The following is a 12,705-nucleotide window of genomic DNA, read 5'->3' as shown; positions in this document are numbered from 1 at the left end:
ACACTACTCTTCCAACCCGACAACACAGATTGATATTGTCTCCCCGATGCATTGTAGCAGTACAGATATGACTTTGATTGTGACGCCAAGAAAGGCGACGATGGAGGATCCTCTCGCACCTCGCCGAGGGCGTCCGAAAGGGGATACCAAAAAGGGGAGGGTTTCTGATTCCTCTATCAAGCACCAACTCTGGCGTATAATCAAGAATGGTATGTCTTCGGATTTCCAAAAAGCAGCAGGCCGTGCCGCTGGTGCCGTTTTGCAGGGCGCTGTTCTTGACACTCCGTCGCTGGTGGAGTTTTTAAATAAAGTGCACAATGCTTAGTCTGGAGACGCGCTTATGCAAAATTTTGTGGTTCACTCTTCTTCTTCCGACGTAGCTCGAGCTATGTCGATCGTGGTTTCTAAGAGATGGGGAGATATGCTGGACGACGAAGACTCTTTCGACCAGGACGACCCTCTAAAAATGTTCTCATAATTTTGGTTGTTTTTCGGTTACCCGTGGCTTCTCGCGGGTGCTTTCGCCCGTTTTGGTTTTATCTCTTGAACCTCTTTATTCCTTTTCAATAAAATTTCTATTTCAGCATTACACTTTTATGTATTTTTAATCCAATATTTAACATAAAGTTTTTAGATATAAAAAATAGAAAATGATAATAATTTAATAAGAATGTGTCCATATTTATATATTTAATAGTTGCACATTAGTTATTATATAAGTCGATGTTGAAATGTCACTTATTTATACGTGTATTCGTTTGTTACAGATACTCCCTCTGTCCACGAAAGAACTTCCTAGGAAGGAGTGACACAAATTTTAAGATTTTTTTTAATGTATTAATAATGGAGAAAATTAAGGTTGTTGAGTGTATTGGGAGTGATGAAAAAGTGTTGTAATTAGTATTGAGAGTGATGAAAAAGTGAAAAGTAAGTGGTGGGATGTAGTCCAAAAATAGGTAGGAAGTTCTTTTATGAACGTCCCAAAAAGGAAAAATAGAAAGTTCTTTCATGAATCGGGGAGTATAATATTGTCAAAAGAAATATATATACTCCCTCCGTCCCTAAAATAACTTCCTCTTTTTCCATTTTGGGACGTCCCCCAAATAACTTCCTCTTTCTTTCTTTCCATTTTTGGAAACCTACCCCACCACTAATAATACTTTATTTATTCTTACTTTTCACTTTTCACCACTCTCAATACTAATTATAACATTTTTCACAACTTCCAATAATAATTATATCACTTTTTCTCCATTATCAATACAGTTTACAACTTTTTATTAAAACCCGTGCCGTCCCCAAAGAGGAAGCCATTTCAGGGACGGAGTGAGTATATTTTTAATAAATTTTCGAGTCTGATGAGCTAGCCCAAAATCCGAACGTTAGGGTTATGGTTGAAAAAAAAAATTAAAGCGTTTTAAATACTCCCTCCGTCCCACTCCAATAGGCTCATTTTTCTTTTTGGGTTAAAAAAGTTGTACTTAATTGGTGTGGACCACACTACTTTATTACCATTTTTCTACTAAAAAGTAATTTTTCTTAATCTCCGTGCCCAAAAGAAGTGAGCCTGTTGGAGTGGGACGAAGAGACTAATTAAATCATTATTGATTAAATTTATTTTGGAAGCGAAAAAACAGCGGGGAATTAGAAGTGGCGGGAAATGCACAATATTTTGGTTGGCGCTTTTGTTTGAATGGAAAATTGAAAGTCCCTCCACTCTCCGCGCATCTACTAAGACAAATGGAGCAGCCAAGTAGGGATGTCAATGCAGCCCGAAACCCGTGGGCCGACCCGAATAACCCGACAAAATTAGAGGGTTAGGGTTGAAAAATCACAACCCGAAAAAACCTTCAGCCCGATTAGCCCACACCCGACTAACCCGGAACCCGATAGGGCTAGCCCGAAAACCCGATGGGCTGGCCCGGTGGGCTGACGGAATTGTGACTGATGCATCCAGTTACAACTTTTGCTATGTTTAGATCTATGGTATTTGCTTAAATATATATATATGTAGCCTCATTAAAAAAAAGTGAAATTAATTAGTTAGAATATATATGTGTGTGTATGCAATCTCATTAAAAAAGTGAAATTAATTACGGATTTTTTTGTAGAAATTGATTATTAGTATCTCATTAGTTAGAAATTAATTATTAGTATCTCATTTTAAAGTGATACCAATTTTTATTTTATTTTTCTGTCAATGAGACGTGCATGGCAAATCCACCAATTATTTAGTAATAATCCAGATTGATTCTAGTGCATTGATACATGTTAAATTTTACTATCTCATTTTAATACAATTTTGTTTATGTAATCTTGAATATCTTATATTTTTGCATTTCATGCTTTGCTATATAGTAATTTATATCTTTAATATCTATGTATATTTTATACATTATACACTAGATCATTAGGAATAATAAAATACAAATGATAATTTTATTTTTACGCCTTTAACCTGATTAGCCCGATGGGCTAGCCCGAAACCCGAAAGTTTAGGGTTAGGGTTGAAGATTTACAACCCGAAAAAATCTCCAACCCGATTAGCCCGCACCCGACTAACCCGGAACCCGATAGGGCTAGCCCGAAAACCCGGTGGGCTGACCCGATTGACATCCCTACAGCCAAGTGCTCCTCTGTCCTAACCAACTCATACTTTTAAATACTCTCTCCACTTTCACGCTAAATACTTCCCAAAGTTCTGTGTTGGTTGGAAGCTTTCCGGCCACAATGGCGGTTGATTCAGGCGCTGCTTCCAATCAGTTACTCAAGAGCCCTAACAAGCTCACCAAATCCCAAAAAGATGCTCCTCTTTCTCCAAAGGCCAAGCGAAACAATTCACCTGGCATCCGGCTTGTCGGTGGTCGGATTTATGATTCCGTCAACGGAAAAACTTGCCATCAGGTTTGATTTCGGAATCCAAGAAATCCCCTCTCTCACTACTTTTGGTTGTTTAATTATGTCGTCGCATGTAACTGTAAGCCTTAAATGATTGTTTATTTTTTGGGAACTAATTGTAACCAAGTCCTGCTGAGTTATGTTAAGCTTCTAACCAAGTAGGAGGCATCCTCAAACTATCAAATTGTTAGCTTAGCGAATCCGATGCTTCTATTGTTGTGTGCAATCTATGTGTAAAAATAACCAGATTTCACCAGAAAACATTAAACATGGACGAGGAACATACAACGGAACACAGAGAAGGTAAGAAACCCGTGTCTATTAGTGTACCGTGCCAAAAAGTTAAAAGAAAAGGTGAGAAAAGACTTCGGTGTTTGTTTATGCAATTTTACTTGGGACTGATAAATAGACTGTGATGTGATTTAATACTCCCAATGGCCTTCTTCTCAGTGGTGAATCCAGTTACATGGGGTGCAGCTGCATCCCAAAAAAAAGATTTTTTTTAATAGTATTAATATTTATATATAAATTATTATAGATTTAGTTTCTGCACGCTCAATTAAAAGTATAACCTCAAAGAAAAATATAAACCCAACTTAAAAATAAACCATGAACTTTAAAATTAAACAATATTTGGGTATGTTTATTTTTTTTATTAAATATTTTTTATTTTTATAATTATGTAATTATTTTTCGCACCCCTAATTTGAAAATCTTGAATCAGTCAGTGCTTCTTCTTAAGCCATATGAGAATGTTTTTTCCTTGTTTATGCTTGCAAAGTCCCCTTAATTGGTTTCATTTGTTTCTCACATTTTATCTTGGTTTATGGAAGTGTCGCCAAAAAACCAGGGATTTTACTGCTGCATGCAAGAATCAGAAGAATAACAAGCCATGTACAATTATGTATTGTCATAAATGCCTCTTGAACAGGTTGTTGCTCTTTACTAGTTGTCACTGTGTTTTTGAAAGCAACATGTTATGAAAATACTGTCAGTTCTTATTTACCACCTGTTGCGAGTTAGGTATGGTGAGAAGGCAGAAGAAGTAGATGCTTTAGGAGAGTGGAGCTGTCCCAAGTGTAGAAGCATTTGCAACTGCAGTGTTTGCATGTGAGTCTTCTGAATTGTTTCTGAATGCTTGTTCAGTGTGTTTCTGATACCATTGGACATTGTTTAGGAAGAAAAGAGGTCATCAACCCACTGGCATACTTATTAAAACGGCGAAGGCAACTGGCTTTTCATCTGTTTCTGAGATGTTGCTTAAAGGAGCTCAACATTTGAATTGCGAAAAAGTTGTTGCAAAGATGGCTGCTTCACCAAAGAAGGTGACCTTCTTAAGAAACTTTTGAAGCTTGCTGTTTTGCTAGCACATGCATTAATGATAATTGACATTGCTTATAAGTTTGTTTGTCTTTTGTTATGGCTCTAAAATCAACAGCAAGTTGCCCCTTCACCCAGAAAGCGGGGCAAGGAAAATTCTTTTGATGGAAAAGTTGATGCAAATTTGCCAATTGACACCGACAAGAATTCCAAGAAAGTTAAGAAGGTCCACAAGGGCAATAAGGATGATCAAAGCCCCGATAAAAGAAAATTGGAGCATGAAGCTTTTGCAGAAATGTACGACCGTAATAAGAAGCATGAAGCTGAGGGTACTGGTTCATGTGGTGCTGAGAAGTCAAAGCAAATCAAGAGGGGTAGATCATATGAGCTGGAAAATAAGAAAGATGATGGCGAAATATTGAAGGAGAAGAGTGTAAATGATGTAGAGAAAAAACCAAAAAAATCAAAGAAGGGGTTAGAGAAAGATGATAGTGAGAAGAGTGATATCGCTTTAGCAAGGAGAACAAGTCCTAGAAAATTAGCTGTTACCCAGAAAATATCCGACCAAGAAGCAAAACTCAATGTTGGGGTCAATCCAAAGGAAATTAACATAACGGGAGATGAAATTAACTCTGCAAATACTCTGGTTGTTTTAAAGCAGCATAGTGCTAATATTTTCCCTGACATACCAATGCCTCTGGGGACAGAATTGAACAATGTTGCTGGGATTGATGTATCGACAGAAGATGTTGGGAATGCGTTGCAGTTTTTAGAATTTTGTGCTGCTTTTGGAAAGGCAAGTGACTTAGCTTGCAACACCTACTTATAATACTCATTATTTCTACCTAATTGGGACTCCACACTTGTATATATTGCTGATTTATGATGTTCTAATTTTTACCACATGGAAATTACATTTATGTTATCTACTCTAGTGTACATGCTTATTTCATATGGTCAATCAATTTAGTAATGAAAAATTATTTTCTATCTGTTTAGGTACTTTCTAGAACTTGCTATGCAATTTAACTCAATCGCTCTCCTATGCTTTTATGTTATCATATTTAGATTCCTTGATATTTAAATGCTATTTGCATATGAGAATTGTTAATTCTAATAATCTTAATCATATAATTATAGTTTCAACAGCTCTATTTACCCTGTATATCATAAGTAGCATACTTGATCTGAGGCTCCTTGTGTATATATTTGGTTCTGATCAACAGATTCTAGAGGTGAAAAAGGGTCAGCCAGAGCATGTTCTTCAAGACTTGTTCAATGGGCGAGCTGGACGCCGAGGAAAATTTTCCGTGACAGTCCAATTTCATATCCACCTACTATCTATTTTAAAGACAGAGCAAGGAGAAGAGTATGGCCCACTGTGCTGTAAATTAGCAAGCAGTTATTTTCTTTTACCAGAATAAGTTAATTATTTTACATTTTCTTTTCTATATAGATGTGGAGAACTAAGTCCATCAGTTGGAAAAAACTCATGGTTCAATGCACTTAAGAACTGCTTCTCTGAGTCTCAAAGCTTTGTTAAGGCTCAGGGACTGGATTGTTTAGAGAGGGCATCTGATTATGAATCTTTAGAACCTTCGGAAAAGCTTGGGCTTTTAAATTTCCTCTGTGATGAAATTCTTGAAACTGAGTAAGTTCATTTTTAGTTTTACTTGTAATATTAAAGGTTCATGGGTATTTACTATGCTTTTTAATTCGCAGAAAGGTGAGGAGTTGGATGGATGAGCAAAATACAGAATTTGCTGAAAAAGCCAAGGAAGCTAGACAAAATGTTATTGCTGCAAAGCAGAAGGTAATTAAAATTATGAAATATCTTTCAAAAAAAAATTTAAATTGTGAATTAGCTTGCTGTTATGGAACCAGAGCTTTCCATAACTATTTTCTTATAATCTTCAACCACCCATGCAGGAAAAGTCTTTGAAGCAGAAAATGAAAGATGCTGTTGCCAAAGCCATTATTGCTAAGCATGGTGCTCCTCTTTCGATTTCAGAGCATGAAGCCATTGTCTCCAACATTAAACGGAAGGCAGCAGAAGCTCATGCTAAGGTGCTTGAGTCAAAGGGCATGCTTGTTGAAAGTAAGTATTCCATGTTTCTTTCATAATTTTTGCTTTCTGTTTATAATGTTGGCTCAGAGATCCTTTGAACCTCCTGAAAGTTGTCTGATGTTCTGTCCATGCATCCCAGTGCACCACTGGTAACACCAGTGGATGCTGAAAGTTGGATGTTATTAAATTGTGAATTTTGTGTCTTTATCTGAATGATCTTACACCAATTTACTGTCTTACGTTTTAGAAGATTGACAAAACCTACCTTTTCTACCCATTTGTTGAACCATGATTGAGTTGGTCATTCCTTAGGGTTATAGAAGATCAGTTCCTACACATGGTCAAGTTGAAATGAGTATAAGCTTGCATTCACAAACTCTTTAAGCTGGAATAATATTTCCCCTGTCCTTTCTAATATCATAGTTTCTCTTACATTGCTCAATTTGTTGGAAACATGTCAACTAATTACTAACATATATGTGCCTTGAATCTTGATCATGCTATTATGAATCTGTAGAAAGTCAGACTTGCAATGCTGTACGGATAGAGCCTTTCCTTGTGGGACATGTAGGTAATGCATACTGGAAACTAAATTGTTTTGGCAATGTACTGCATCAAGGTAAGTTATATTACATTGCATGTTTTCCTTTCTTTAGTAGCCATTTTATCGAGCTAACTTTATCTCTTATGTGAAGATGTTGGAATGGGAGACACACTTACCTTAAATGAGAAATGGTTTGCTATTGATGATGAAGGAAAAGAAGCAATTCAGAAGCACATTTGCTCTTTGAGGTAAGTTATCTTCTCCACGGTGTCAACCTCCCATTAAAATTTGTTTCATCCAATGTGGTATAAGCACATTGAAATCGAATGCTGCTAAAGAATATGTCTTGATTGGATTATTTTAAGCTAGTACAGTTTCTTGGTTAACTATAAAATTGAAATCAATATCCACTGCAAAAAAGCAAAATCAAACAATATGGTTGTACTTCAAATGGAAGCAACTGAATGCAGATTATCTATGTTGGTGTTGATATCTATGTTGTGCTATTAATTTATGGTTAAGTTGTATGATCTTTATTAGTTCCAAACAATATGGTTTTAGTTCCTCGTTGTACTTCATTATTTTTCATGAAGGTAGTTTTTGTGGTTTGTAAGATGTTTGATTGGCACAAGACAACTATAGCGATGCAAGAGGAAAATGTGTGTAATGTTTATCTGTTCATGTTCATGATGCATTCATGACATGAATAAAATGGTACTCCTAGCATTATTTCCATCCATAACTGATACCCTAGTTATGTAATAGGTTAAGCCCACGTTTGGTTGGGTGTTTTTAGAGGTTGGAAAGGGATTCAAGTAATTGAATCCATTACTTGTTGTTTGGTTTGGGTAATGTAGTGACCCGCTCTTTTATATATTTTAAATCCAGTAATGAGTGTTTATTTTTGTTCATCAGTGAATGAAAACGGTTATTATCCTGATATGAATTCAGCTTATGATCCTGAATTCATATTATTAAAGCAGTCAATGATATTATTTCAGAGTTATAACTGACTTAGCAAAGTCACGTTATTATTTTTAAAGCGAGATGGAATTAGATTTTATTTTTACTCAAGTCGTGGATTATTTCTGACTCGTGAGTTAATTAAATCTGCGGATTTAATTTAAATATTAGAACAACAAACGAATTAAATCTACGGATTTAATTTAGATTCATTTTATAATTTATCGATTTTAGAGAGATATCACATGTCGAAATCGATATTTATGTAAAAATATAGTATCAAGCAGAATCGAAACCAGTATTTTATCACAGTTACAGAATCACCGAGACATAGAAAATACATCATTAATTCTTCTTTACATTTTTTTTATTATTTCTTTTTCTTTCCATAAACCTTTGTTTCCCACTTATTTACACCACTAAAATTTGTCAAGCACTTATTTTGTCACCATTACATTTTGTAAGCATTATATTTGTCAAGCAACCACAATAATTCTTCCACTTAGCCTACATCAACTCACGTAAACCAAATTCTCCTTTAATAATTCAGCAGCAATACATATTCTTCATACTCCACTTAGTCGACTTCATCCAAGAACACCATATTCTTCATCCTTCACTTAGCAATTTCAGAAGAACAGAGATCTTTCTTCACTGCTCATACCAACATTCAAGGTAAGACTTTAATTTCGATTCTTCCAATACCTCTCCCGTTTCCTCCTGCATTCATTGAGGAAAAACAAATAACCAGTTTTCATTTCAGTTCTTCCCACTGATTACAATAGCAACACAACAGCCAACCAACAGTTATACTTCAAGTTATTACACATTTCTTTCAACACCAATAGCAAGCAATCAGTTCAAAAAAACCTTCGAGGTAATCATGTTATCCTATTATTCATACAAGTGAGCATTCATATCAAAGCATGATCATGATCAATTTATACATTTGTAATCTGATTCCACAAACAAATAGAAAGGAACCACTTTAGCTCACCATTGTCACTAATAGATGAACGAATATATCCATAGCACGCTCACTATTAGATAATTGAGTTCAGATTTTCTCCTGAAGGAGTCTCTATGCATATTGATTTCTAATAAACAATGAAAAGAAAATGGAGATTAAGAACTTAGCTTTTAGAAAAGAGAGCTACTGCCCTGCTTAGTCCAGTTGAGAGACGACGTCTGGGCGGCCATTCGCGAGCTTCTCGGAGAAAGCAGCAACGGCGGACTCTCCCCTGCTCGCCGGAAATCGCATCGCAGCAGCGGTGGTGCTCACCGATTCTGGAGTGCAGCGACACGGCGAAGCCGAAGATTCCAGTAGCAGCAGCGGCGTCGGGGCTCGGCGGAAATCAGGTGACAGCAGCGACGTCGGGGCTCGGGAAATCGACGGCGGCGGTGGCCTGGTGCTCCTGCTGCCCGTCGATCAAGAGAGAGCAGTGGGTGGACGGAGGTCAGGGCACGGTGGCGGCTTTGCTGCTGCTGTCCGGCCAAGGGCGAAGGATGAGAGAAGGGGGGAGGCTGTGGTTGTTGCTGCCAGCGGCGGCTCCGCCATGGCCAGAAATCGAGGGAGGCCACGGAGATCACGGAGGCCGCCGTTGCCAAGGAGGAGGCGATGCGGACGTCGCCGGTGAGGGAGCAGCGAGAGCTGTGAGACGGAGTGGTGGCTTGTCGCTGCCATTTCGCCGGGAGTTAGAGTGACGGCGCGAGTTGGGGAGCTAGGGCTCCGATTCGCGGCGCCTCTTCGTCGACCAGAATCGGAGCAATAGATGAGGGAGAAGAGAGAGTCGACGGGAGGAGCGACTGACGAAGGCGGTGACTTCGGGAGAGAGAGAGAGAGACGAACAGATCGAGAGAGAGAGAGAGAAGAAAGGGTCGGCTCTTCCAGAGAGAGAAAAGTGAGAAACGAGAATTCAGAGAGAGAGTGAACCGAGTGGGAGAGATAAGGAGGACTTGGGCTTCTCTTTGATAGATTTGGGCTTTGTTATTTATTTTCATTTGGGCTCTTTTATTTTAATTGGGCTTTCTTTATTGTAATTGGGCCTTTCTCTTTTAAATTATGAATTGGGCCTCTGAATTTATTTATATGGGCCGATTTTAAATTATGAATTGGGCCTCTGATTTTATTTATATGGGCCGATTTTAATTACTGATTGGGCCTCTGAATTTATTTATATGGGCCTTTGATTAATTTATTTCAGTTGGGCCTTGGTTAATTTATTTCAGTCGGGCCTTATTTATTTTACTCAGATGGGCCTCTATTACATTATTTCATTGGGCCGAATTTATTTAAATTGAAGCCCATCTATTTTATTGGGCTGTTATATTATCTTCGTTGGGCCTCGTTTGATTTATTTAATTGAGCCCAGCTAATCAAATTATTTATTTATTGGGCCAAGATTTATTTAATTACTTGAGCCGATGAATTATTTCAATTGGGCCTCTCATGTTAATTATTCAAGCCCACTTCTATTTAATTAATTATTAGGCTGCCTTATGTTGAGCCTTTTAATTATTTAATCTTATAACATTACTTGTTCCTATTTATTAAGCCCGATTAATTATGAGGTTATAAAGCGAATAGGTTGAAGTATTTATTTTCTATTGACTACGAGGAACGGGGTTTATTTAATTGACGGATTAGAACACCCCGAAGAGAACGGATTAATTTTTGTTAATTATCCGGCTTCATGAGACGAGACTTAGCTTTTGTTTAAATCCGATAATCTGGATTAACAATAGAAATTCCCTGATTATTATCTCAGAATAATAGTTCATGCATACGAGATTCATGCATAGTTAAATTTCGCATTCTCATTTAATTGAGAATTTTCCCTCGATTTAAAGTCTTACGTTATTTTCTCGGATTAAAGGTCGAGCGCAAGAATAAGAGCTCGTCAAGGAGTCATTAATCTGTAGCAAAGCTTTGCTATCAGGTGGGCATTACTTTCATATATATCAAATGAGTTTAAATGTTACGTTCAAGCAAGTTATTTCATGACTAAATTAATTGAAGTTATTTCAAATATTGTCTTGCCATAAAATGTTTCAATTTCAGTATGATATCTATCTGATGTTACTTTTATCATATAATCGAATTCGGGTCTTGAGCAGTTGATAGCTATCCTGCCAGGGCTAGTGTACACCAGTGACCGTGAGTCATCTAGCGGGTTGGCCGGTCAAGTGACCGTGAGAGGTGGCCACCTCTCCGGCACACAGTTCCAGATATGATAGATTACAAGAGAACTTAGACTGCAGTCGAACTTTAAGAATCACAAATAAATTTAGTAAGCTTGGGCCTTTTAGCGAAAAACTCCCTTGCTGTACTGTTTACTATGGCATGACAATTTACAGTTTTGAAGCATGTATTTTATACTTAGGCATACGTGCCCACTGAGTACTTTTGTACTCAAGCCCTGCATATATTTCTAAATGTGCAGGTTGAGCAGCTACCGATGGTGATGAAGTGACGAGCGGGATTCTTTTATCTTATTATGTATTAATGAACTCTAGGGTTACATGTCTTCATACATGTAATCAGAATCATATTCCGCTGCGTACTCAGAAGTTTTATGTTTATTTGGCTAAGTCAGAGATATCTGAACTTACTAGTTATTTGAGTCTATACGACTAAACTTCTGTTATATTATAAATATCCCTTTTGTTAAATGATGAAATGCGATCCTTCCTTGTTTGATTATCCCCTTTCTACCCCGCTTCTAATCTCCCTCCATTAGTCACGATTTCCCCGGCTTAATTATCCTTAATTAGGGCCGGTCGTGACAGGTAATGAGATAACCATTACTCTTATTTGAAGGTAATCCAATCATCCAATTTGTTACCCCTCAAAATAGATGGGAAACAAAAGAAAGGGAATCCCATATTAATGATTCATTTCTATTGTTTAACCAAACACTCAATAAAAATTATGGTTATTGTTATCATTTCACTTCTTTATTCGATTCCATTCCCTTTTTATTCCTCTACTTGAACCAAACGAGCACTAAGTTAATAGTTAATACCTCTCCTTGAATATTGTGTTTAACCTTTCTTGATCATTCATAACTAATTACAGAAGGATCCTCAGTTTTTTTATGACAATTTGAGATCCAATCTTATAAATACCTAATTCTTCGTCAGTGAAAATAAATTTGTTTGTTTCTATTAATTATTAACAAGATAGTCTTAGTTCTTTCTTAATGTCTTACATAGCAAGCTAAAAATAATATAATGAAAATATTATTTTCTTCATATTATTCCACATGCAAATGGTCCACTTTATAATATATTAGTGCAGGACCATTTCATTTAAATTGTAGTATCTCCATCTTGAAAGTAGTTGCTACTATGATGAACTAATCAAAGTGAATAATTGTTTGGTTAATTTGAATAAAGCATAGTAGTTCGGTTGTGATTGGTGTTCTCCAATCTGTTTGGTTATTTTTCAAGAAATTGAATAAACCTTTTCTTGCAGGGGAAAAAGGCTGGGGTTCTGATGTAGATGGTACATAGCTAGTGGAAAATATGTGCTATATCAAATATGCTTTTGCAGAATATGGATGAATTAACAAGTCGAGATGATTAAGAGTTCTCCCTATTTTGTTGGATAGATTTGAGTTTGCACAATCTTTGGAATTGTTTCCTGTAGAGGATATTCTGACGAGGACTGGGAATCATTTCGCAATGAATGTGTTGTGCAGGAAAGTATTAATTATGTGTAATGTTTTTTTTTTGAAAAAGAATTATGTGTAATGTTGGGAGATCATTTTAGTTGTTAGGAAACAAGTCGTGGACAAAATATCATATTAGAAATATTTTTTCTACGTTTTCATCTTCTAGAATTAATGCTTAACTAAAATGTTGTAAACGTGGATGCTTAGCACTTAGTGAAAGATATTTTTCAATCCTA

At 36.7% G+C, this 12,705-nt stretch overlaps 1 protein-coding gene across 1 annotated transcript; it reads left to right on the top strand.

The window, feature by feature from the left end:
- The first annotated feature begins 2,627 nt into the window (after positions 1 to 2,627).
- On the top strand, positions 2,628 to 12,705 carry LOC131004474 (uncharacterized). The gene is made up of 12 exons (XM_057931169.1): positions 2,628 to 2,904; positions 3,732 to 3,829; positions 3,922 to 4,008; positions 4,076 to 4,223; positions 4,337 to 5,014; positions 5,445 to 5,587; positions 5,675 to 5,869; positions 5,941 to 6,031; positions 6,148 to 6,316; positions 6,804 to 6,905; positions 6,982 to 7,078; positions 12,271 to 12,705. Exons 1-12 carry the CDS (start codon positions 2,731 to 2,733, stop codon positions 12,290 to 12,292), a joined length of 2,004 nt encoding a protein of 667 aa, XP_057787152.1. The 5' UTR covers positions 2,628 to 2,730; the 3' UTR covers positions 12,293 to 12,705.

The sequence above is a fragment of the Salvia miltiorrhiza genome, unplaced genomic scaffold (assembly GCF_028751815.1).
Source record: "Salvia miltiorrhiza cultivar Shanhuang (shh) unplaced genomic scaffold, IMPLAD_Smil_shh original_scaffold_404, whole genome shotgun sequence".
Lineage (NCBI taxonomy): Eukaryota > Viridiplantae > Streptophyta > Magnoliopsida > Lamiales > Lamiaceae > Salvia > Salvia miltiorrhiza.
Note: the sequence above shows the minus strand (reverse complement) of the source record. Positions and strands in the feature narration are given on the sequence as shown.

Coding starts and splice junctions, on each gene's coding strand:
- LOC131004474 (XM_057931169.1), top strand. CDS start 2,731: ATGGCGGTTGATTCAGGCGCTGCTTCCAATCAGTTACTCAAGAGCCCT. Junction 4,224..4,336: donor TGGCTGCTTCACCAAAGAAG/GTGACCTTCTTA, acceptor TAAAATCAACAG/CAAGTTGCCCCTTCACCCAG. Junction 5,588..5,674: donor AAGACAGAGCAAGGAGAAGA/GTATGGCCCACT, acceptor TTTTCTATATAG/ATGTGGAGAACTAAGTCCAT.